At 48.5% G+C, this 27274-nt stretch overlaps 2 protein-coding genes across 2 annotated transcripts in view; both read left to right on the top strand.

The window, feature by feature from the left end:
- LOC123770393 (uncharacterized) overlaps positions 1–27274 on the top strand; it is an 89607-nt gene that overhangs the window by 17092 nt on the left and 45241 nt on the right.
- On the top strand, positions 166–6776 carry LOC138373356 (germ cell nuclear acidic protein-like). Its single transcript, XM_069339553.1, has 2 exons — positions 166–747; positions 6465–6776. The coding sequence occupies exons 1-2, from the start codon at positions 166–168 to the stop codon at positions 6774–6776; spliced, it is 894 nt and encodes a 297-aa protein (XP_069195654.1).

Below are 27274 nucleotides of genomic sequence, written 5' to 3' on the forward strand. Positions count from 1 at the left end.
TGAAGAGTGACAATGGTTGGGAACGAGCACAAAATACAGGAGGATGTAACTGGTGGTTATTATACTCCAGTAATGATGCCCAACGACCACAGTATACGCGTATTATACCGCAGTGGAATGATGAGAAGTTTAGGTTGTTCAGGGGATGGTTCCAGCCATACATAGATGGCTGTACCTGTAGACAGACGCCAACAGATGGCTGTACCTGTAGACAGACGCCAACAGATGGCTGTACCTGTAGACAGACGCCAACAGATGGCTGTACCTGTAGACAGACGCCAACAGATGGCTGTACCTGTAGACAGACGCCAACAGATGGCTGTACCTGTAGACAGACGCCAACAGATGGCTGTACCTGTAGACAGACGCCAACAGATGGCTGTACCTGTAGACAGACGCCAACAGATGGCTGTACCTGTAGACAGACGCCAACAGATGGCTGTACCTGTAGACAGACGCCAACAGATGGCTGTACCTGTAGACAGACGCCAACAGATGGCTGTACCTGTAGACAGACGCCAACAGATGATTGTACCTGTAGACAGACGCCAACAGATGGCTGTACCTGTAGACAGACGCCAACAGATGGCTGTACCTGTAGACAGACGCCAACAGATAGGAGTGGCCAGGATAGATGTCAATGACACTGCTATTGATGTTGTGATCATTGATGCTAGCAAGCCTCTGAACCTCCACAGTAGTGACTGTGTCAACTATTACCTTAGCTACCTTACTCCCTGGAGTAGGGTGCAGCATTCCCAAGGCGGAGCTTACTGGAGGCTTTCATCCCATACACCGACACAACATTGTTTAAGATCGACACTGAAGCCTTGTAAAACGATTTACTTGAACTCTACAAATGGTTAGAAGAATTGCAAATGCTCTTTCATATTGAAAAATGCAAGGCTTTGCATGTTGGGGCACAAGAATACGAAGTCGCAACTATCATATCAATACCACGACTATGCAACAGATTTGACAAGAAAAGTACCTTGCAATAATGGTCCACAAGTCACTCAAAGTTGCTCAGGTAAAAAGAGCAGTGCGATTTTTTTTTTAACTTTTTTAACTTTTTAACTTTAACTTACTTAAGAAAGTCTTTTTACTTCGAGGAAAAGAAAGTGGTTATTGAGCAGCCTTGGCGGGCCCCTATCCAGGCCGGGAGAGTTGTATACCTTCTAGAGGTTATCTTCAGATGATTTCGGGGCTTTTTAGTGTCCCCGCGGCCCGGTCCTCAACCAGGCCTCCACCCCCAGGAAGCAGCCCGTGACAGTTGACTAACACCCAGGTACCTATTTTACTGCTAGGTAACAGGGGCATAGGGTGAAAGAAACTCTGCCCATTGTTTCTCGCCGGCGCCTGGGATCGAACCCAGGACCACAGGATCACAAGTCCAGCGTGCTGTCCGCTCAGCCGACCGGCTCCCTCACCTTCAAAAGCACAACTGCTTTAGGAAAAAAGTTCAGCGCAGAGCGACCACACAATCATTCCATAACTAAGTGAACTCTCATACAAGGAAAGGTTTAGGACCTTAGGACTAACAGCAGTACAAACTAGACACGACACCGCTGATCTTATCGAGATCTTAAAATTCCTGAACAAATTGGAATACAATAATCCAGACCACTTCTTTAAAAGGTCCAATACAACTCATACAACACCCCCCTTGCAGCTGTTTACTTTAATCTTATGTTATTTAAGCTCAGCAAGCAACAATGTTGGATAGAAAACAAGTTATTTTTCACCCATAAGGTAATAAGCCCGTGAAAACCTCTAGCCGCCCAAGCTGTAAATGCTTATACAATACTCGGTTCAAAATCGAAGTGTAAACAAATTCTAAGGAATAATGGGGTGAGAGGGGGAGGGAGGGAGGAACCTTAGATAGAAATTGAAATTGAAATAAGTTTATTGAGGTAAAATACACACAAAGGGATGAGGTAGCTCAAGCTATTCTCACCCCGTTCAGTACATCGTGTTAATACATACATAGACACACATCACAAACAATATACATATTACCGAACATTCTGAGAGATAAACATACACCCTTAGATATACCACCCACATTCCTTTTGGGCCAAAATAGATGTGGGTCTCAGATGTGCCCAGTAGTCAGTGGGTAATGCCGTACCCTCCTAGTTGTCAGTGGGTAATGCCGTACCCTCCTAGTTGTCAGTGGGCAATGCCGTACCCTCCTAGTTGTCAGTGGGCAATGCCGTACCCTCCTAGTTGTCAGTGGGCATGCCGTGCCCTCCCAGTTGTCAGTGGGCAATGCCGTACCCTCCTAGTTGTCAGTGGGCATGCCGTGCCCTCCCAGTTGTCAGTGGGCAATGCCGTACCCTCCTAGTTGTCAGTGGGCATGCCGTGCCCTCCCAGTTGTCAGTGGGCAATGCCGTACCCTCCTAGTTGTCAGTGGGCATGCCGTGCCCTCCCAGTTGTCAGTGGGCAATGCCGTACCCTCCTAGTTGTCAGAGGGCATGCCGTACCCTCCCACTTGTATATGCAAGCTTGCTCGTACCGTGGTATTAATATTCCTGCAGCGCGGGTTTGTAATGAGCGGCAAAGTACTGAAGATTCAGACCTTTTGGATGGTGGCTTAGTTACCCACTCAGCCGCTGCGCCTTTCCTGGCGCCACTGTACCCGTCCTCGCACTTAATGCACTGGGGCCAGATTCACGAAAGCCCTTACGAAAGCACTTACGAACCTGTACATCTTTCCTCAATCTTTGACGCTTTGGTTACATTTATTAAACAGTTTACAAGCATGAAAACTTCCCAATCAACTGTTGTTATTGTTATAAACAGCCTCCTGGTGCTTCGGAGCTCATTAACTGTTTAATAATTGTAAACAAAGCCGCCAAAGATTGAGAAAAGACGTACAGGTTCGTAAGTGCTTTCGTAACTGCTTCGTGAATCTGGCTTCTTCTTGAGGTTATCTTGAGATGATTTCGGGGCTTTTTAGTGTCCCCGCGGCCCGGTCCTCGACCAGGCCTCCACCCCCAGGAAGCAGCCTGTGACAGCTGACTAACACCCAGGTACCTATTTACTGCTAGGTAACAGGGGCATAGGGTGAAAGAAACTCTGCCCATTGTTTCTCGCCGGCGCCCGGGATCGAACCCGGGATCACTGGATCACAAGCCCAGCGTGCTGTCCGCTCGGCCGACCGGCTCCCTGGAGTTTTGACACTATCGACCAAAACGTCAATTTTTCTGTGGTTTGATGAAACTAAAAACCCCGCATACTGACGTATTCTTGAAGAGCTTCTGGGTTGTCTTGGTTCGTAGGCTTCTGGCCGAGCAAAACCGCTTCATATTTAACGTTTATCACATCGTAAGGCCGGTTTGTGTGAGCACTTTACTGGATCTTTGTATTATTGTTCTTACTGATCATATTGATCTTATTTGTATTACTAATCAATTAAACTCGTGGCTATCATATCTACGGGGGCCGGTCGGCCGAGCGGACAGCACGCTGGACTTGTAATCCTGTGGTCCCGGGTCCGATCCCAGGTACCGGCGAGAAACAATGGGCAGAGTTTCTTTCACCCTATGCCCCTGTTAGCTAGCAGTAAAATAGGTACCTGGGTGTTAGTCAGCTGTCACGGGCTGCTTCCTGGGGGTGGAGGCCTGGTCGAGGACCGGGCCGCGGGGGACACTAAAAAGCCCCGAAATCATCTCAAGATAATCTCAAGATGGTCATCAATTTGCTGAAACTCATGGTTATCATATCAATAATATTAATACAATACTCAATCGACAACTTCTAATATAATTATAAACTTGAAAAAATGACAGTCTGCTATTTGAAAATAATCTACATGGAATTTTAAATTGTTTTAAGTAATAATGCAAACAAATTTTTAATGCGAATGCACTTGATAGGATATTTAAAATACGCCAGTACAATAATTTTAACCACACATATAATAAAAATATTCAACCATGCATAAAATTGGATTTTAGAAGACACAAGGAGGTGACGCATGTTCGATCCGTTTGCACTGCTCCAGAGATCTTGTCACAGATATCACGCTATCGTGATTTCATTGTTAATATGTGGTTAAAAATATTGAAATTTCTGTCATATACTTCAGTGAAGACAACCACATTTTATTTGGGTGGAATTTAACATTTTCTCAGCCTTTCTTGATGTCTAGGTCGAGCATAGAGTCTTTGGCCTACCACTGTGGCCTAGACCCACCACTGTGGCCTAGACCCACCACTGTGGCCTAGACCCACCACTATGGCCTAGACCCACCACTGTGGCCTAGACCCACCACTGTGGCCTAGACCCACCACTGTGGCCTAGACCCACCACTGTGGCCTAGACCCACCACTGTGGCCTAGACCCACCACTATGGCCTAGACCCACCACTGTGGCCTAGACCCACCACTGTGGCCTAGACCCACTTATTACTGTGCCACACAGAAAAATTGCAACTGTTTTGCTTAACAAGAAACGCAAGAACCCAAACATTGAACTTTACCTATCAAGGTCGATGCACTGAAAGCGTCAATATACAGAGAGAGAGAGAGAGAGAGAGAGAGAGAGAGAGAGAGAGAGAGAGAGAGAGAGAGAGAGAGAGAGAGAGAGAGAGAGAGAGAGAGAGAGAGAGAGGTTAAATTACCCTAGGGCTCTCATTTAAAAGCACAGACATCAAAGAACACAAAAATAAGAAGAAATAAGGAAATCTGCAGTAGGCCTACTGGCCTATATAAGGTATAGGTCCTATTTACACCCAGATGTTGTCTCGCATGTATCTAAGACGTCTGTTTCAGGGACGTTGATTACCAATTTGTTTTAAAAAAATATCCTGTTTGTTTCTTGAAACAAAAGTTGTAAATGTGAATCTTTTATTGTGAATTGTTGTTTCGCTAATAGTTACAAGATCATTATTTTACCCTGTGACTTTTCGTTTATTTTCGTACTTCTGTTATATGTCCCGTCATTCTATGCTTTTTAAGAATTATGTCCCGTCATTCTATGTTTTTAAAGAATTACGTTCCATCATTCTAAGCTTTTTAAGAATTATGTCCCATCATTCTATGCTTTTTAAGAATTATGTCCCATCGTTCTAAGCATTTTAAGAATTATGTCCCATTATTCTATGCTTTTACAAATTATTTCTCATCATTCTAAGTTCTTTAAGAATTTTTGTCCCCTCATTCTAAGCCTCTTAATAAGAATGTTGTTTCCCTCATTCTACGCCTTTTAAGAATATTATCCCCACATTCTATATTCTCAAGAAAATTCCAGCTTCAATACTGTTAATTAACTGAGTCTTGGCAAACACCACATTTCCTCAAAACAGTAAAGTATTTAACTTTATTCTTTATTCTGAATTCGCTTTAACATTAAAGACACTTTCTTTCTCTCTCTCTCTCTCTCTCTCTCTCTCTCTCTCTCTCTCTCTCTCTCTCTCTCTCTCTCTCTCTCTCTCTCTCTCTCTCTCTCTCTCTCTCTCTCTGATACACACCCCAGACCCACAACTGCGGCCCTTGAGACCATGACCCGCGAGTGTGTCGGTCAGACTGTGTCGACCTTGATGTCTTCCACTTGATGTACGAAGCTTAGCTCGGAAGATTCCGGATATCCGCCGCCTCCTCCTCCGCTTACACCTGGTATTCCCGAAGGTTCGACCCGGCCTCTGAGCTTACAGGTTGGGTTTATATGTCATGGTAACCAACGTTAGGAATGTGGTCTTCTATGAGGAGTAACGGGCTCGTAAATCTCTACGTTTTCTATGGGACTCGATATGGTAAGGTGTTGTTATAGATTCAGCTACTGGGAAGAACAAGTTGCAAGTAGCACGGGCTATGGTGAGCCCGTATTGGACTTATTTGGCGCAGGGGCTGGGCTGTGACTTCTGATAAGGTGTTGTTGCTTGGGTTCTTTATGTCTCAGGTTAGGTGAGGGGGGAGGGGTTGACGGAGTGACTAATCAAGAAAACGGGCTTAGGCCTCTGGTGCTCAGTCCTCTGGTGCTCAGTCCTCTGGTGCTCAGTCCTCTGGTGCTCAGTCCTCTGGTACTCAGTCCTCTGGTGCTCACCCCTCTGGCGCTCAATCTTCTGGTGCTCAGTCCTCTGGTGCTCACTCCTCTGGTGCTCAGTCCGCTGGTGCCGAGTCCTCTGATGCTCAGTCCTCTGGTGCTCAGTCCTCTGATGCTCAGTCCTCTGATGCTCAGTCCTCTGGTGCTCAGTCCTCTGGTGCTCAGTCCTCTGGTGCTCAGTCCTCTAACTGAGGACTGTTAGTTAACAGGCGCGTTACAAACCAAAATGATTAAGCAAATGAGAGGCAGGAAAACTCCATCGGGGCGTGGAAGTGATGCTTCGACTCCCTCATTAAGCCCTGGGTTCGACTCCCTCATTAAGCCCTGACTCATTTATCGCAAGTGAGAGTTGGCAGCGTGAGCTCAACAGGCGTAGATCTCACTCACTTCTGCATAACATTTTTCTGTATGCGTAGAGCCAGATAGGGGGCTCAGAGCGCGATACAAAAGCCAGAGGCGCTCAGAGCAAGAAGACAGAGGGGGCTCAGAGCGCCGATACAAAGGCCAGAGGAGCTCAGAGCTCAGAGCAAGAAGCAGAGGGGCTCAGAGCTCCAGTTCAAGAAGCAGAGGGGCTCAGAGCTCCAGTTCAAGAAGCAGAGGGGGCTCAGAGCGCCGATACAAAGGCCAGAGGAGCTCAGAGCTCCAGTTCAAGAAGCAGAGGGGCTCAGAGCGCCAGGCCTGACCGGTCCTCAACCCCCTTATTCAAGGTTGCCAACTTTCCATTTTGAACGATTTTCACGAAATACTTTTGAGAGGCAGGGTAATGCTGTGAGAGGCAGGGTAATGCTGTGAGAGGCAGGGTTATGCTGTGAGAGGCAGGGTTATGCTGTGAGAGGTAGGGTAATGCTGTGAGAGGCAGGGTTATGCTGTGAGAGGCAGGGTTATGCTGTGAGAGGCAGGGTTATGCTGTGAGAGGCAGGGTTATGCTGTGAGAGGCAGGGTTATGCTGTGAGAGGCAGGGTTATGCTGTGAGAGGCAGGGTAATGCTGTGAGAGGCAGGGTTATGCTGTGAGAGGCAGGGTAATGCTGTGAGAGGCAGGGTTATGCTGTGAGAGGCAGGGTTATGCTGTGAGAGGCAGGATAATGCTGTGAGAGGCAGGATAATGCTGTGAGAGGCAGGATAATGCTGTGAGAGGCAGGGTAATGCTGTGAGAGGCAGGGTTATGCTGTGAGAGGCAGGATAATGCTGTGAGAGGCAGGATAATGCTGTGAGAGGCAGGATAATGCTGTGAGAAGCAGGGTAATGCTGTGAGGCAGGGTAATGCTGTGAGAGGCAGGGTAATGCTGTGAGAGGCAGGGTTATGCTGTGAGAGGCAGGATAATGCTGTGAGAGGCAGGATAATGCTGTGAGAGGCAGGGTAATGCTGTGAGAGGCAGGGTTATGCTGTGGGAAGCAGGGTAATGCTGTGGGAGGCAGGGGTAATGCTGTGTGAGGCAGGATAATGCTGTGGGAGGCAGGGGTAATGCTGTGTGAGGCAGGATAATGCTGTGAGAGGCAGGGTAATGCTGTGGGAGGCAGGGGTAATGCTGTGAGGGGCAGGATAATGCTGTGAGAGGCAGGGTAATGCTGTAAGAGGCAGGATAATGCTGTGGGAGGCAGGGGTAATGCTGTGTGAGGCAGGATAATGCTGTGAGAGGCAGGGTAATGCTGTGGGAGGCAGGGTAATGCTGTGAGAGGCAGGGTAATGCTGTGAGAGGCAGGGTAATGCTGTGGGAGGCAGGGTAATGCTGTGAGAGGCAGGGTAATGCTGTGAGAGGCAGGGTAATGCTGTGAGAGGCAGGGTTTCTGACCAGCAGGGTCTTGCATGTGCGACTGTACCAAAATACTTCAGACCGTTTCAAAGAAAACGAATCAAATATAGACGTTTTATATTTTAAACCACCGATTTATAATACAAGAAAGTTATAACGTGAGAATATTCTATTTAGGACAAAAGGTTCACTTACCAGTTTACACGTAGACAAATTATTAGAACTTTAATAACCATCACAAATATCTAGATAACTATCCAGTTGGTGTAAGCAAAGGTTTGGTGTCTCGTGGTAATCAGATAGAGAGGTGGGTAGTTTAGAGTCAGAGATAGAGGCAGTTTAGAGTGTCATAGGATAGAGAAGGGGGGGGCCAGTTTACAGCTGCTGGTCCCCCACGCTACAGGGAACATAGTTCCACGTGTTTCCCGATAATCATTGTTCCATCCTCGCCAAGTCATCCCGTGCATGCTGGAAGAATGCAGCCACAACAATGGTGGGTTACAAGACGCTGTCACCGGGGTTATTGGTGGTGACTCTGGGCCGATTACCTGTCATTGTGTCGGCGAAGATTTGGCGGGACGGAGGAAGACCTGGAGAAACGGAGGGAAGACCTGGAGAGACGGAGGAAGACCTAGAGAGACGGAGGAAGACCTGGAGAGACGGGGTGAAGATCTGGAGAGACGGGGCGAAGACCTGGAGAGACGGAGGGAAGACCTGGAGAGACGGAGGGAAGACCTGGAGAGACGGAGGGAAGACCTGGAGAGACGGAGGGAAGACCTGGAGAGACGGAGAAAGACCTGGAGAGACGGAGGAAGACCTGGAGAGACGGAGGGAAGACCTGGAGAGACGGAGGAAGACCTAGAGAGACGGAGGAAGACCTGGAGAGACGGAGGAAGACCTGGAGAGACGGAGGAAGACCTGAAGAGACGGGGCGAAGACCTGGAGAGACGGGGGGAAGACCTGGAGAGACGGGGGGAAGACCTGGAGAGACGGGGGGAAGACCTGGAGAGACGGAGAAGACCTGGAGAGACGGAGAAGACCTGGAGAGACGGAGAAGACCTGGAGAGACGGGGGGAAGACCTGGAGAGACGGAGGAAGACCTGGAGAGACGGAGAAGACCTGGAGAGACGGAGAAGACCTGGAGAGACGGAGAAGACCTGGAGAGACGGAGAAGACCTGGAGAGATGGAGGAAGACCTGGAGAGACGGAGGAAGACCTGGAGAGACGGGCCTATTGACCCAAACGCGACAGCTTCTATTTATACCCAAAATCATTCATATATGTTTAACCTTCGTTTGAAACAATCAAGTGATTCTACATCTGTTATGTAGCCCGGTAATGTAGTTCCATAGATCAACCGCCCTAATTTCCAAACCAGTATTTACCCAGGTCTTTCCTGAATATAATCTCATCAGATTTACGCGAATTATTTCGTGTGGATATATTTTACACCCTATTTAAACCTCCCATTTTATGCCCTTTCACCCATTTGTTTACTTCCCTCATGTCCCTTCGTAACTCTGCCTCTCCAGAGAAAGTACAGTTCTAAGTTTGTTTCAATTTCTATTCATATTCACATTCTAATTTCTGGGATTAACGTTATAATCCTTCTCAAAGTTCTCAAGGTAATGTCCGGTAAATCTGTCATTACTTAGCCTCAGAACCCTTTCGTTGTCAGCATTATAAAGCGTCTCCCAATCCTTCGTCCATTTCATAAGCGTGTTCAATTCGCCTTGCAGCGAGTTGAAGCTTCAATGTTTTGTCTTCCAAATTTTTGTATGGTAAGCAAATCTGTAAATATTACTCCTCAGTCCTTTATCTGACTGGGTTATATATATGTGAAAACAACAGAGGCCCAGGACCTGGCCCCTGGGTACACCAGTGCCTACCATATTGGTAGACCAGTGTCACTTTGGTCTACCAATATGACTTACCTCTAGTTTACTAGCTTAGTTTCCTCTGAAACAGACATGTACTTATCCAACTTAGGCTACCTCCCGCTGTCATGAGCCTCTACCTTTCTAATCAGTCTTTCGTGAACTAGAATTGGACGAAAAAACTAATTGATCACATAACACACCGTCACTCTAAGGCAATTTCATATTATATTCAGGAAACTCTGGTAATATTTATAATTACTTTAATACAGGTAATTATGAGCCTGTGTCATTACTACTCACCTAGTTGTGCTTGCGGGGGGGTTGAGCTTTGGCTCTTTGGACCCGCCTCAATGTATTAGTGTATCGCGCCCACCACAACCTGTATAAGTATTAGAACACTTATACCTGTAGTCACTTATACTATACACCCACCTCTTCATAGCCTACACCCAGCAGGGGGGGGGGGCTTACACCCAACACTATGGCCGTGGACTCTGAAGATGTTTTCTTAAAACAAAAACTTGTCTTAAAAGTGGTCCATTTATCCGGGTGCTCTCGTTAACTCTCTCGGTGATTTCTGCGGCAGCTGTTAACTTTTACTCTATAGCAAGCAATACAGAGCAGGAATATATAACATAATCTTAATTATATTATCACACCTTACCTGTGAAAGGTAAAGTGGGTGACGATGTGACTGTCCGTAAGGTCTCCGTGGCTAGGTAGCCTCGCGACTGCTCGTAAGGTCTCCGTGGCTAGGTAGCCTCGCGACTGCTCGTAAGGTCTCCGCGGCTAGGTAGCCTCGCGACTGCTCGTAAGGTCTCCGTGGCTAGGTAGCCTCGCGACTGCTCGTAAGGTCTCCGCGGCTAGGTAGCCTCGCGACGCAGCGGGATAGCATTCCCGTGTTCAGATAAAGCGAAACGCGAGATGAAATGTCTTTTGTACAGAATTTAATTTCTCTGGGCACGTGGGGATGAGTTGAGCATCACCACCCACAGCCTCACCCCAGGGAGATGAGGAGTGAGGTCTGTGTGACATACCGTATAAATAGATGAAAGAGATTCCTCTTTTTGATGTGTAATATTTTTGAGAATTCGAGAACAGAGGGAAACGACAAAAGATCTATTAAATGGCTCATACGAGGCAGCTCCAATTTTTATCAACTCATTTGTCCCATTCACACGTAAGAGCCTTTAGATAACTTGTTTTTAGAATCTATTTAGGACGTTGTCTGGAGTGGAATCCGTATCCATAGACTCACCAGAGACTCGGGATCGAATCCACTCTATGATCTCAATGTTTGATCATAGATACGTCACCTTCTTGTGGTTTGATTGTGTATCTTGTGTCAGTGTTCTGTAGTTGTTGAGAGAGGTTGTTCCCTTGATGGTTGTTTGTTCCAGGGTTCATGAGTCGTTCAGTGGTGAACTTTTTTTTTAAGCCTTTACATAAATCCTCAGCTATATAGTTATAAGTTTCTTCGGGATATTGAGAAGTTTTATTGGATTCCCTTTTAATGTGTGCCTCTTAAAATATGTTTAGTTGTTTTAGAAAATAAAATGGAAATGAGAGAGAGAGAGAGAGAGAGAGAGAGAGTGTGAGAGAGCGAGCTCGCGCATGTATGCGTGCGCGCGCACACACGTATTTTAACCAGAAGGTAAAAAATACAAGATCACCACAGGTCTTCAATCAGCACGGAAACGAGATAGAGAGTTGAAACTCAATGAAAACCTGTTGATCCTCCCCCCTCCCCTCCCCTCCCCTCCCTCCCCCCCGCCATCACACACAAAAGGATTCAGAGGCACACGACACTTTGCCTGACATAGAGGCATTACGACAGCAGGAGGAGGAGGAGATAGCATGGTAGAGTGGAGGCCTACCCTGGAGGCCTACCCTGGAGGCCTTGAGGGATGCTGAGGCTAGAGACGCAAGAGGAAACAAAGCCAGATGCTCGCCACCCACCTGAAGCCTCTCACACCACTTCCAGTTTTTGTCCAGAGTACGTCCAGTACCGTTTACCGGAGGAGGAGGAGGAGGAGGGGGAGGAGGAGGAGGAGGAGGAAGAGGAGGAGGAAGAGGAGGAGGAGGAGGAGGAGGAGGAGGTACAGGAGGAGGAAAAGGAACATTAGGAAGAAGAGTTGCAAGGGGAGAAGGAGTAGTGAAATAATAATAACACTAACGAGGAAGCTTACAAGGAAGACTATTACAAAGATGAAGAGAAACTGACCAAGATGTAATGTACAAGGAGGTACAAAACACCAAAGAAAAACAAACGAACACGAGGGAAATACCATTAGGAAGAGAAGAAAGATACGATGACGGGAGAGAGAGAGAGGCTATAATATTATGATCAATCTGACGCCATTATTACAAACACATCTTACTTTGCAACTATGCAAAGTGACACATGTTTGGACGGACGCCCAAATGGCCGCTGAGACGCCCGTCACAAACGGCTCCTACACCCACCAACCAACCTGTTGTGGGTTGCATTCTGGGTCAATAGATGGCCCAGGGAGGACCTAAACAAGCCTAAGCCTGAACCTGTTCCCGACAACGGGAATTATAATATTCTGGAACTAACAACAGCCGCTCTAAATGTCTGGGTCCAGGAGTTGAAATACAACATAAAATGTACCTGAATCGCCTCAATATCTGTTTGTCGAGTAGGGTCTAAGACCTGAGAATAGCTATGTACTGCTCCTACGTCATCGCTACTTTATAAACAAACCCAACCTGAGCTATCCTAATCTAAAGAAAATGAGATTTTGTTTCATTGGGTGGAGGAAGTGTGACGTCACTATGACGTCGCAGGTGTACAGGCTTGGGAACCCTCTGGAGCTGTGTGTCGTGTGAGATGACCAAGTGTGATAGACATGTGATATCATTTTGTGGCTATGGCCTCGATAGCGGTGACGTCAATGACACAAAAAAAACATATAGGGGTGCTAAAAATAGAAGTGAAGCCTAAGAAATATTTCAAATGAGAATGATAGCCTTGAGGATAAGATTAATGAGACGTTGAAAGAGACACGTATATTACGAGTATGATTACTGTCCCCCCCCCTACACCGGCTCCTCTTCCTCATGTGTGCTCACTCATAACACCCCCCCCCACCGGCTCCTCTTCCTCATGTGTGCTCACTCATAACCCCCTCACGCCGCCTCCTCACCTGTGCTCACGTCCCTCACGCCTCCTCCTCACCTGTGCTCACGTCCCTCACGCCTCCTCCTCACCTGTGCACTCATCCCCCGCCCTCATCACCGCCTCACAACGCAACACCACGCTCCCACACTCACGTATTTTCCGCCATCCGCCGTTGGAGGCGTCGTGACAGGTCGTGAGTAAAGGACCTGAGCGACCCGCCACCAAGGAAAACGACTTTTTGATGGGAAGTACAGGAGATACTTGCCCACCTTGGGAGCCGGCCGTCTGTCCTAGGGAATCTTGCGCCCACACCGACCATCTGGGACCCCACACCCTACATGAGGTCCCACACCCTACATGAGGACCCACACCCTACATGAGGACCCACACCCTACATGAGGACCCACACCCTACATAAGGACCCACACCCTACATGAGGACTCACACCCTACATATGTCCATATTTGCAGATGCAAAGTAATAAAGAGTTCAGACAGATTAGGATTGTATGATTCTCCAATATGATTTAAACAAGTTGTAGAATTTTATCCGACAAATGGCTACTGGACTTCAATACCAGCAAGTGCTACGTGATGGACACAACTAGAGAAAACCAGGGAGTGAGCATAACATCCTACCCTAACTCCGGCGGCTCGTATGAACAGGATAACATCAGCAACGTATTCCACACTAGCAAAAGTCAGAACCTAAATAAGGAGGCGTTTAGACAGCTATACACTACCTACGTGAGACCAGTCTTAGAGTATGCTACCCAGTCGTGGAGCTCTCATAAAAAAAAGTTCAGAAGCTTGTAACGAGGCTCGTAAAAGAATTTCATATGAAGAAAGACTGAAAGAACGAGACTTGATGATGCAAGAAAAGAAAGAAGAGAGAGAGAGAGAGGGAGATGATAAGACATAAAATACTTCGGGGGATTGGCAGTGGAACACGAGAAAATGTTGACAATGATTACCCAAAGAACAAGAGAGGTTGAGTGGAAGCTTGAGAATTAGACGAGTCATAGAGGTATTAGAAAGTGTTAAAAGTAGCAATGGTAGGGAAATAGGCCAGGAGTCATTGCATTAGACAATCAGGGACAAGAAATGAGGGTTCCAAGAGCTAAAGCTCCACCGTGCAAACACAAAACCTGTAGGCTATTAATTCTCCGACCCAGAGAATTAATAGCCTACAGCTTTTATGTAGGCTCAGTCTCTCACCCTCACACAGCCCTCCCTCACCCTCCCCCCCACCCTCCCTCACCCCTCCCCCACCCTCCCTCACCCTCACACACCCCTCCCTCACCCCCAGACACATCAGTAACTTCCCTCGTGTGTAAACAAGCGCTTGTTCACCACTCTGTTTAATAACCGTGTTTGCCCATCTTGAGGTACGAACCCTCAGAAGCTGTTTCATTAGAGTGATAGCACCAGTCAACCAACGACAAGACGTGTACTTGGTGTACATACAGAGTTTACCTTAGTCCTGGACTATGTTCAAGACTAAAGTAAACTTTTTGGTTGGTGGAGAATGTTATTGTGTTGGGTTTATTAACCCTCCGACGGTTGACAGGACACGAAGAAGAGCTATCGTCACACTGTTGTGAGTGTGTTATGAGTATGTGTTATGAGTATGTTTCCTTACCCACGAGTGTGAGTGACAGTCCTAGGGGTTCACTCACAGCCAAATGGAGCAAAACAGACCTATGATGCATCATTTTTTTTCAAGTAGAGCTTAAGTCAGTGTAATTAAAAGACGGTATTCAGTAGTTAATGCAAAAAACAATATTATGTTGGCTTTGGGGTACGTGAATAGGGGGAGAAGCGACCCTGCACACAAACGCACACACACACACACACACACACACACACACACACACACACACACACACACACACACACACACACATAGAAACTTTGCCCATTTGCCCACACACATAGGCGGGATCCAAGAGTCAATGCTCGATCCTGCAAGCACATATAGGTGAGTACACACACGCGCGCGCGCGCCACGTGGAGCCAGGAGAGCGCACAGGACTCGTAATTCTGTGGCGCGGGTTCGATTCCCGCACCAGGCAGAAGCAAATGGGCAAAGTTTCTTTCACCTTGAATGCCCCTGTTACCTAGCAGTAAATATGTACCTGGGAGTTAGTCAGCTGCCACGGGCTGCTTTCTGGGGTGTGTGTGGGTGTGTGGTGTGTGGGGAAAAAAAGTAGTTAGTAAACAGTTGATTGACAGTTGAGAGGCGGGCTGAAAGAGCAAAGCTCAACCCCCGCAAACACAACTAGGTGAATACACCCACACACTCGGGGGTCGTAATCCTAAGAGCCCGGGTTCAATTCCAGGCAGAGGCAGAAACAAATGGACAGTTTCTATCACCTGATGCACCTATTCACCTTGTAGTAAACAGGTATGAGTGCGACATGATGTCCCCCCCCCTCCCCAGCTTCCCCTGCATGTTATGGGTGGAGTGGCGAGTGTAGCCTTAGAGCCAGGTACAACAACAACAAACACAGCCACGTGGAGTCAGGTACAACAAGAGCTACGTGGAGCCAGGTACAACAACAAGAGCCACGTGGAGCCAGGTACAACAACAACAACAACAACAAGAGCCACGTGGAGCCAGGTACAACAACAACAACAACAAGAGCCACGTGGAGCCAGGTACAACAACAACAACAAGAGCCACGTGGAGCCAGGTACAACAACAACAAGAGCCACGTGGAGAAAGGTACAACAACAACAACAAACACAGCCACGTGGACCATCTTCCCGCCATAATTGGGTCAACCTCGCTACGGTTCACGTTACGCAAATTGGCTAATTAAAGGCATTATCACACGAGATGCCGGTCAATTATGTGGTCGCGTTGTAGCACAATCTGCATCGTAATTATATGTTGAACAAAACAAGACATGCTCACTCATTACATGATACCAACCAGTGGTTCAAGGTTCCCGAAGTTGCCACTCCGTGAAAAAAAACTGTTTGACATAATCTAAAGCGTATAAACCCAAACATCCCACCTAACCTATCGAGGTTATTATTTTTTTACATAGTGGCAAATTGAGAAGGAACTAAGGGGCGCAGAAATGATCCACTGAATTACATAGTTCTAAGGACTAACTGCTCTTTCACTGCTTGTTACACAGGAAAAAAATGTATGCCTCTTGAGTAACTTATTTTGGCACCTCGGCGATACTAATTTGAGTGAAATATTGTAGTTTGAGGGGAAAAATGTTTTGTATATCTTATTTATATGTAATGTGAAAGCACTCATTAACCTTGAGTGAGGTTCGAACCCAGCACTTTGGTAGCAGCGTCTCCTCTCAATAGCCAGCCTGTAGGGTAGCCAAATACTCTTAAGCTGCTGTTAATGAAACTTTATTATAATTTTTTTGCTATTATCGTTGACGTCCAGGAATTTCAATAAGAATCCGTTCAGTGTGTACTTTCTTCCAGTGTCGCTCCAGCGGTGGTTGGCTGGGGTCACTGCCTGGAAGTGTCGCTCCAGCGGTGGCAGGCTGGAGTCACTGCCTGGAAGTGTCGCTCCAGCGGTGGCAGGCTGGAGTCACTGCCTGGAAGTGTCGCTCCAGCGGTGGCAGGCTGGAGTCACTGCCTGGAAGTGTCGCTCCAGCGGTGGCAGGCTGGAGTCACTGCCTGGAAGTGTCGCTCCAGCGGTGGCAGGCTGGAGTCACTGCCTGGAAGTGTCGCTCCAGCGGTGGCAGGCTGGAGTCACTGCCTGGAAGTGTCGCTCCAGCGGTGGCAGGCTGGAGTCACTGCCTGGAAGTGTCGCTCCAGCGGTGGCAGGCTGGGACACTGCCTGGAAATCTTATTACAGTTGTCATTTTATCAACTATCCAAATCATTTGCTGGAGAGAAAGGGCTTAGCGTCGTTGATGACGTCTGTAACAGCTCTAACCTAAATACTAACTACCCACTCTGAATCACCTCGTTGTGCCAACCATATCATCCAAAAATGGTAACACAGCCACTACTGGTCGAACGTACAAAAATGGACTGTTACACTACAAAAAAGTTCACGTTCAATTGGAACACCCCAACTAGCATGCCCAGAAAATGGAACAATAACTATACAGTCTAACCTAACCTATCCCAGGAGAGAGAGAGAGAGAGAGAGAGAGAGAGAGAGAGAGAGAGAGAGAGAGAGAGAGAGAGAGAGAGAGAGAGAGAGAGAGAGAGAGAGAGAGACAACATCCGGACGCGGGTTGAGCTTGTCCCGTTAGAGCAAGCGGTTGGACGTCCCGGGTCAAGCAAGCTGATCAGTGACATTCCAGGCGTCTCCAAGGCTAACGCAGCCCACCTCGCCACCACCCCCAGAGAGAGAGAGAGAGAGAGAGAGAGAGAGAGAGAGAGAGAGAGAGAGAGAGAGAGAGAGAGAGAGAGAGAGAGAGAGAGAGAGAGAGAGAGAGAGAGAAAGAGAGAAAGAGAGAGAGGCACCAACAACTCCCATTAGTGCTACACACACCAATCCATAGGTATTATTTCCTCATATATATATAAAAGCCTCATATCACACGCTGGTAATTCTGTAGCGTGTTCAGTGGCTGAACACGCTCAGTTGTCTGTGACCGCGAAATTGGCCGAGACCAACTGCATGGAGAACACGTCACTGTTGCTCAGTCACTGCATGGAGAACACGTCACTGTTGCTCAGTCACTGCATGGAGAACACGTCACTGCGGCTCAGTCACTGCATGGAGAACACGTCACTGCGGCTCAGTCACTGCATGGAGAACACGTCACCGCGGCTCAGTCATTGCATGGAGAACACGTCACTGCGGCTCAGTCACTGCATGGAGAACACGTCACTGCGGCTCAGTCACTGCATGGAGAACACGTCACTGCGGCTCAGTCACTGCATGGAGAACACGTCACTGCATGGAGAACACGTCACTGCGGCTCAGTCATTGCATGGAGAACACGTCACTGCGGCTCAGTCACTGCATGGAGAACACGTCACTGTTGCTCAGTCACTGCACGTCACTGAGCCGGTGACCACTACTGTCACCAGCCATCAAGCTGAGCCCCTCATATCCGGAGCATCAGGAGGAAGCATAGGAAGGGAGGAGGGAGACTTAGAAGGGAAGGAAACGAAGAAGGCTAAGAAAAGAAAGGCGAGAGCGAAATAGATAAGGGAAAGAGAGAGCGGATAACGGAAGACAGAATCGCCTGGAGACATACGATGACAAGGAAGCAAGGAGGAAGATAACATCCTGGAGATGAGAATCCCGATGATTGCTTGAGAAATACGGAGGTGGGGAGGAAGTGATGATTAAGGTTATCTTCTTTTTGAGGTTATCTTGAGATGATTTCGGGGCTTTAGTGTCCCCGCGGCCCGGTCCTCGACCAGGCCTCCACCCCCAGGAAGCACCCCGTGACAGATGACTAACTCCCAGGTACCTATTTACTGCTAGGTAACAGGGTAGGGAAGGTAGGGGAAGACTGTGTCAAAAGGGATGAAATGTGTATATACACCGTGGGATCACTCGGTACAAAGTTTCAGCCCAGCTCCTGTGCCAGGTAAGTCTACTACGGGCTCACCATAGCCCGTGCTACTTGGAACTTTTTGTTCCCAGTAGCTGAATCTATAACAATAACACTCAATACAGCTACAGGGAAGGCGAGAACGGTTGTTCTTGTTCATCAGTCCGATGGAAGTACAATTGAAAAGAATATAAGAGTGACTGGGCATCCACCTTGCAGGTTGAACTGGTAGCACTCAAAGTTATTGATATCATTGAAGTGGACAGCTTAATTGTCAGATATCCTTTCCTCACCACTAGCATTAAATAGTTTACAGTCAAATAATAACGTCCTTGTCTCTGAAACATGACAGATATATATCTACGCATATTTAATAAGGGGGTCAAAATAAATAATGTAAAATGTAGATTTCCTCTCACAATGGACTGCCGGAACATGATAAGGTTGACGCCCTTGATAAGATTACGGTATATAAAGACAATGTCGAACGCAATACTGAGCTATCAGATGTTGTTTCCATTAAAAGTGTCATTAGACAATAAAAATAGTTTAAACGGGAACTAGAAGATCCATTGTTTATCATAATATGTCAAACCAAACTTTTGCGTGAATCCTTTTTTTTTTGCGCTACCGCTCACAGGATGAGTATGGGGTGCACAATAAACTAGCCGCCTCTGACGGCAACAATCAAAATGTGAAAGGAGGAGGAATAGTCGCTCAGTGTAGGACCCTTAGGAACAGAGAATTGACAGAGTTAACGACATGAGACGAATGGAAGGGAAGGGAGAGACGGCGAGGAATGCGTTGAACAGGACCCGGGAGAGAAGGTTGGGACAAGAGTAGAGAGGAAACGGGTGTTGGACATAGTGGAATGGAGTACATAATGGAGTTTTTGGACATAGTGGTTGTACCGCTGGGTTTTATGGCGAGAGGGGGGTGGGGGGTGGGGGCAGGTTCACGTCCTCAGCAAGCCATTGACACCTCACCACACCTACCTGACACCTCACCTCACCTACCTGACACCTCACCACACCTAACCTGACACCTCACCACACCTACCTGACACCTCACCACACCTACCTGACACCTCACCACACCTACCTGACACCTCACCACACCTACCTGACACCTCACCTCACCTACGGGTCTCTCTCCCGTAGAGACCTGTCAATTTTCCCCGAATTTACCTGAGGGTCACCAACACTAGAGACCAAGACGGGGACAGGAAGCCGGTGGCTTGTCAAAGGCCACACCCGCCCCCCCCCCCTTCCCTCAGCATTTTTCGGGTGTTACCTCTGAGGGATAACCAGTGTGAGATAACCAAATGGTTTAATGTTAGTGTCGTTAATGTAATGATAACGATCATTCTCATCCGTCAACATTCTTATCGTTCACCTGAAGCATTCGTTAACATTCCTCGTCCGACATTTATAGGTGTTGTAATGCTAATGTTTTGTAAATGATGTTATTGTCATAATTACCGTAATTTACTCTTATTAATGTTCCTATAATTGGCATAATTAACTTATTAATAATTAGTATTACCATTACATTACCCATCTTAATCCTTGCTATAAATGCTGGGATTATTAAGGTATAAAATAGCATCGCCTCATTATCCAAGGTACATTTACCGTGGAACAAATTAGTATAACAAGGCAGTATAGTATAACAGGGCAGTATAGTATAACAGGGCAGTATAGTATAACAGGGCAGTATTACAGTATTAGGCAGTATTGCTACCTAGCAGTAAAATAGGTACCTGGGTGTTAGTCAGCTGTCACGGGCTGCTTCCTGGGGGTGGAGGCCTGGTCGAGGACCGGGCCGCGGGGACACTAAAATGCCCCGAAATCATCTCAAGATAACCTCAAGAAGAGTATAGTATAAGATAAAGCATAAGATAGTATAGTATTGCACAGTTTGAGATAAAACACATACTAAGGTGACGGCTTTCTTCACGACCCAACAGAAGGAAGAGTTATAATTATTTAATTATTATAACAATAATTTTAATAATTGTTGTAATTCATAATTATTACTCTTCTGCTTGGAAGGAAGCGGGCCTCGGGTGAAAGGGGGCTGTGACGATCTCTGTTAGGAACCCGTAGGTGCTGGACTTGGAGGTCTACCTCCTGGGGCACCTGTGGTCCAGGTTCTGCTCCAGGAGGCTGGGGGTCGTTCTTGCCCTTGCTGGGGTGGTTCTTCCTCGGCCTCGACCACGGCGGTCTCCGGGTTTGGTGTCCCTGTGTCTTCATTTACCAACTTAGACGTTAACTCCGGAGCTGGAGTCCCCTAGGGCAGTTCGTTGTTACCTTCAAGCTCGTTCTGACAGTTCCTTCGACAGCGCTGGAACCAATCGTATTGGAGTTTGCCTTTCCATTGAAGACTTTTGGCGCCGTGGAGAGGGGGGGACCTGCTGCATGGGTGACAGCTTCTCTTCCCCCGTATCAACGTACCCTGGCTTTGCGCCCTGGAGAAGCCACTCCAGACCGATAACCAGAGCGCAACTCCATAGTCTCCTGATACTGATGGATGCCTACTACTACTACTTATCTGACACCTCACCACACCTACCTGACACCTCACCTCACCTACCTGAAACCTCACCACACCTACCTGACACCTCACCACACCTACCCGACACCTCACCACACCTACCCGACACCTCACCACACCTACCTGACACCTCACCACACCTACCCGACACCTCACCACACCTACCTGACACCTCACCACACCTACCTGACAGCAGCTACAATACAATGTGAGGTGTGAGTATAAGATGGCAGTATAGTATAAGAGGGCAGTATGAAGGGGCTACAAGAGAGAAGTATAACCAAAAGGGAACGAAACCAGTGGACACCGAGGAACCTGGCAAGGAAATATTGGCGATCAGCGCTGACAACTTCTGGCCACTAAGGTGACAGACACCAGGAATGTCATGTGTCATACTCTCGCCTTGAAGAGTGAGGGTTTCCACACACGGTTACTGCACCACACACACACACACACCTATCACTATAACCACCAGCACCACAACCACCATCAGAAACAAGGGAGGAGGTGCTCACGTCCCAAGATAACGGCCCCAGAAGTGATGGTGAGCAGTGACTGCTCCCTACAGCAGCCACACCATCAAGGCGAAGAGCTCGGAGGGACAGCACTCAAGTATACAAATGGATGAAAGAGTATAACAAAGGATATAAATGGGATAAGTTTAGAATCAGGAAAGACTCCATAAAATTGGGTTTCCAAATAGAGTTGGTTGATTTATGGAACAAGTTATCGGTTTAACATCACAGATCTGGGATCACCTGATTTAAGCGTAGGTTAGACATGTATATGAATGAGTTTGGGTGGATATATAGAGGAGCTGCCAGGTATTAGGCAATAGCTTATTGCAGCTCTTTTTTTAATTGAATTAATTATGTTCCTAGGCTCCTCAACTGCATTATCATCACGTCTGCCACACGACTCTCAGTCATGTGTGGGGTCGCCACAAGTGACCCACACCTGACTGTGTGTGTCACGTGTGTGGTCACTTGTGCACCAACAGCATAATTGAACCAATACAGGAGTCATTAACACTAACAACAGAATGTGAAGCATCAGTTTCTTAATCAGTGTAGCACCTCACCTCCGTAGAGCGACGGTCTCTGGCAGTAAACCAGCTTCATGCAGGTCAGGGTTCAATCCCCCGACCGTCCAATTGGTTGGGCACCATTCCTTTCCCCCGTCCCATCCCAAATCCTTATCCTGACCCCCCTTCCAACTGCTATATAGTTGTAATGGCTTGGCGCTTTCTCCTGATAGTCGCCCATATCCTGTGCCAGGTGAGTACGACGGGCTCACCATAGCCCGTGCTGCTTGGAACTTTTGGTCCCGAGTAGCTGATTCTAAAACAGCAACAACAATCCTCATAGTTCCTTTTCCTTCTGTGAGAATGATCCGGAGCAGCAGTAGCAGTAGTAGGAACAGCAGTAGCAGTAGTAGGAACAGCAGCAGCAGTAGTAGTAGTAAGAACAGCAGCAGCAGTAGTAGTAGTAAGAACAGCAGCAGCAGTAGTAGTAGTAGGAACAGCAGTAGCAGTAGTAGGAACAGCAGCAGCAGCAGCAGTAGTAGGAACAGCAGCAGTAGTAGTAGTAGGAACAGCAGCAGCAGTAGTAGGAACAGCAGCAGCAGCAGCAGCAGTAGTCAAGACTGTCCTGTCTCCTCCTGTCTTCACAGCTGTCTTTGTCCTCCTGTCTAGCCTGCCAGCCTTACTGTCCAGCCTGCCAGCCTTACTGTCTAGCCTGCCAGCCTTACTGTCCAGCCTGCCAGCCTTACTGTCCAGCCTGCCAGCCTTACTGTCTAGCCTGCCAGCCTTACTGTCTAGCCTGGCAGCCTTACTGTCTAGCCTGCCAGCCTTACTGTCTAGCCTGGCAGCCTTACTGTCTAGCCTGCTAGCCTTACTGTCTAGCCTGCCAGCCTTACTGTCTAGCCTGCCAGCCTTACTGTCTAGCCTGCCAGCCTTACTGTCTAGCCTGCCAGCCTTACTGTCCAGCCTGCCAGCCTTACTGTCTAGCCTGCCAGCCTTACTGTCTTGCCTGCCAGCCTTACTGTCTAGCCTGCCAGCCTTACTGTCTAGCCTGCCAGCCTTACTGTCTAGCCTGCCAGCCTTACTGTCTAGCCTGCCAGCCTTACTGTCTAGCCTGCCAGCCTTACTGTCTTGCCTGCCAGCCTTACTGTCTAGCCTGCCAGCCTTACTGTCTAGCCTGCCAGCCTTACTGTCTAGCCTGCCAGCCTTACTGTCTAGCCTGCCAGCTTTACTGTCTAGCCTGCCAGCCTTACTGTCTAGCCTGCCAGCCTTACTGTCTAGCCTGCCAGCCTTACTGTCCAGCCTGCCAGCCTTACTGTCTAGCCTGCCAGCCTTACTGTCTTGCCTGCCAGCCTTACCGTCTAGCCTCTACACCCCATCAGTATAAGTCCAGCTTCCCCATATTAGCCCACCACTCCAGAGAGAGATAAGGCTGCTGGGTGTGGCCACGTCTGGTCCACAGACTACTCTTCACCTCCGGATCGCGAGTCATAAGTACGTGTCTCCTCTTACGAAACATGCACACCTTTCCTCAAGCATGGCAGCTTACTCTGCGTTTATTTAGCAGTTTATGAACTTGAAAACTTCATAACTCAGGTTATTATTGCTATAGACAGCCTCGCAGTGCTTCGGACTTTATAAACCGTTTCATAAATATAAATTAGTGTGTATGTGTTGGTGGGAGCCAGAGGACGGTCCCTGTGTGGGCGTGGCGCCGATCCAAGGTTGCTCCTGACAGCTCTTGTAATCTACATTTCACTAATCTCCTTACAGGGAACCAGGACGCGACCAGGAGGCAATTGACCTTGCTCTCACGTCCCCCCTTCGCTCATTACTAAATGTTACCTACGCGTCCGTTTGTCCCACTCGAGTGCCTTGTCAGGCCAGGGTGTGATAGAGCCTCAATGACTCTTTCACTGTCGGCTCAACAACAGAAGCGACCACAACGGGAGTGCTGCCGTTGCTGGTGCAGATACACGGTGTAGGTACCTCCACCTCACACTACCTGGAGTGTAGGTACCTCCACCTCACACTGCCTGGAGTGTAGGTACCTCCACCTCACACTGCCTGGAGTGTAGGTACCTCCACCTCACACTACCTGGAGTGTAGGTACCTCCACCTCACACTGCCTGGAGTGTAGGTACCTCCACCTCACACTACCTGGAGTGTAGGTACCTCCACCTCACACTGCCTGGAGTGTAGGTACCTCCACCTCACACTGCCTGGAGTGTAGGTACCTCCACCTCACACTGCCTGGAGTGTAGGTACCTCCACCTCACACTGCCTGGAGTGTAGGTACCTCCACCTCACACTGCCTGGAGTGTAGGTACCTCCACCTCACACTGCCTGGAGTGTAGGTACCTCCACCTCACACTGCCTGGAGTGTAGGTACCTCCACCTCACACTGCCTGGAGTGTAGGTACCTCCACCTCACACTACCTGGAGTGTAGGTACCTCCACCTCACACTGCCTGGAGTGTAGGTACCTCCACCTCACACTGCCTGGAGTGTAGGTACCTCCACCTCACACTGCCTGGAGTGTAGGTACCTCCACCTCACACTGCCTGGAGTGTAGGTACCTCCACCTCACACTACCTGGAGTGTAGGTACCTCCACCTCACACTGCCTGGAGTGTAGGTACCTCCACCTCACACTACCTGGAGTGTAGGTACCTCCACCTCACACTGCCTGGAGTGTAGGTACCTCCACCTCACACTGCCTGGAGTGTAGGTACCTCCACCTCACACTGCCTGGAGTGTAGGTACCTCCACCTCACACTACCTGGAGTGTAGGTACCTCCACCTCACACTGCCTGGAGTGTAGGTACCTCCACCTCACACTGCCTGGAGTGTAGGTACCTCCACCTCACACTGCCTGGAGTGTAGGTACCTCCACCTCACACTGCCTGGAGTGTAGGTACCTCCACCTCACACTACCTGGAGTGTAGGTACCTCCACCTCACACTGCCTGGAGTGTAGGTACCTCCACCTCACACTGCCTGGAGTGTAGGTACCTCCACCTCACACTACCTGGAGTGTAGGTACCTCCACCTCACACTGCCTGGAGTGTAGGTACCTCCACCTCACACTACCTGGAGTGTAGGTACCTCCACCTCACACTACCTGGAGTGTAGGTACCTCCACCTCACACTACCTGGAGTGTAGGTACCTCCACCTCACACTACCTGGAGTGTAGGTACCTCCACCTCACACTACCTGGAGTGTAGGTACCTCCACCTCACACTACCTGGAGTGTAGGTACCTCCACCTCACACTACCTGGAGTGTAGGTACCTCCACCTCACACTACCTGGAGTGTAGGTACCTCCACCTCACACTACCTGGAGTGTAGGTACCTCCACCTCACACTACCTGGAGTGTAGGTACCTCCACCTCACACTACCTGGAGTGTAGGTACCTCCACCTCACACTACCTGGAGTGTAGGTACCTCCACCTCACACTACCTGGAGTGTAGGTACCTCCACCTCACACTACCTGGAGTGTAGGTACCTCCACCTCACACTACCTGGAGTGTAGGTACCTCCACCTCACACTACCTGGAGTGTAGGTACCTCCACCTCACACTACCTGGAGTGTAGGTACCTCCACCTCACACTACCTGGAGTGTAGGTACCTCCACCTCACACTACCTGGAGTGTAGGTACCTCCACCTCACACTACCTGGAGTGTAGGTACCTCCACCTCACACTACCTGGAGTGTAGGTACCTCCACCTCACACTACCTGGAGTGTAGGTACCTCCACCTCACACTGCCTGGAGTGTAGGTACCTCCACCTCACACTGCCTGGAGTGTAGGTACCTCCACCTCACACTACCTGGAGTGTAGGTACCTCCACCTCACACTGCCTGGAGTGTAGGTACCTCCACCTCACACTGCCTGGAGTGTAGGTACCTCCACCTCACACTACCTGGAGTGTAGGTACCTCCACCTCACACTGCCTGGAGTGTAGGTACCTCCACCTCACACTACCTGGAGTGTAGGTACCTCCACCTCACACTGCCTGGAGTGTAGGTACCTCCACCTCACACTACCTGGAGTGTAGGTACCTCCACCTCACACTGCCTGGAGTGTAGGTACCTCCACCTCACACTGCCTGGAGTGTAGGTACCTCCACCTCACACTGCCTGGAGTGTAGGTACCTCCACCTCACACTGCCTGGAGTGTAGGTACCTCCACCTCACACTACCTGGAGTGTAGGTACCTCCACCTCACACTGCCTGGAGTGTAGGTACCTCCACCTCACACTGCCTGGAGTGTAGGTACCTCCACCTCACACTGCCTGGAGTGTAGGTACCTCCACCTCACACTGCCTGGAGTGTAGGTACCTCCACCTCACACTGCCTGGAGTGTAGGTACCTCCACCTCACACTGCCTGGAGTGTAGGTACCTCCACCTCACACTGCCTGGAGTGTAGGTACCTCCACCTCACACTGCCTGGAGTGTAGGTACCTCCACCTCACACTACCTGGAGTGTAGGTACCTCCACCTCACACTGCCTGGAGTGTAGGTACCTCCACCTCACACTACCTGGAGTGTAGGTACCTCCACCTCACACTGCCTGGAGTGTAGGTACCTCCACCTCACACTGCCTGGAGTGTAGGTACCTCCACCTCACACTACCTGGAGTGTAGGTACCTCCACCACACACTGCCTGGACGCAGGTAAACACAACTCGTAGAGAAATTCATGACTTTGAACAATTTCAGTTCCCACGGCAGTGCTTGGAGGATAAGCTTGGTGCTTGTGAAGACATGGGTCAGTGTGATCATTTAGCGTGTCTTAGAGCGACCAGCCGGAGAGAAGTGAACCGGGTGAACTTCATAGCAAAGTGAACTTCATAGCAAAGTGAACTTCATAGCAAAGTGAACTTCATAGCAAAGTGAACTTCATAGCAAAGTGAACTTCATAGCAAAGTGAACTTCATAGCAAAGTGAACTTCATAGCAAAGTGAACTTCATAGCAAAGTGAACTTCATAGCAAAACCAAGTGAACCTTATAAGGAGAACCAGAAGAAACTTCACACTAGCAGGAAGTGAAGTTTTACTATGGCAGGAGCTACTGAAGCAGAGATAGAAGAGAAAAATAGAGAAATCAGAGAAGCAGGTTTGCAGTGGGAGGCTAATAACTCAACCATGTACACGAGGTCAAATGACCTGACCAAGCCAACAGTTTTGAACTGCAATAAGAAGTACAAGAACTACCCCAGATATAAGATAAGCATCTAGATGAGGGGTGAATACGACTTCCGAAGAGATAGAAATCAAAAAGAGGAAAATATAGATGAAGTTAGAAAGAAAATCCGCCATTTTGGAAACTGGTAATGGCCAAGATGTAATTAGCCTTCCAGAA

The sequence above is a fragment of the Procambarus clarkii genome, chromosome 42, assembly GCF_040958095.1.
Source record: "Procambarus clarkii isolate CNS0578487 chromosome 42, FALCON_Pclarkii_2.0, whole genome shotgun sequence".
Lineage (NCBI taxonomy): Eukaryota > Metazoa > Arthropoda > Malacostraca > Decapoda > Cambaridae > Procambarus > Procambarus clarkii.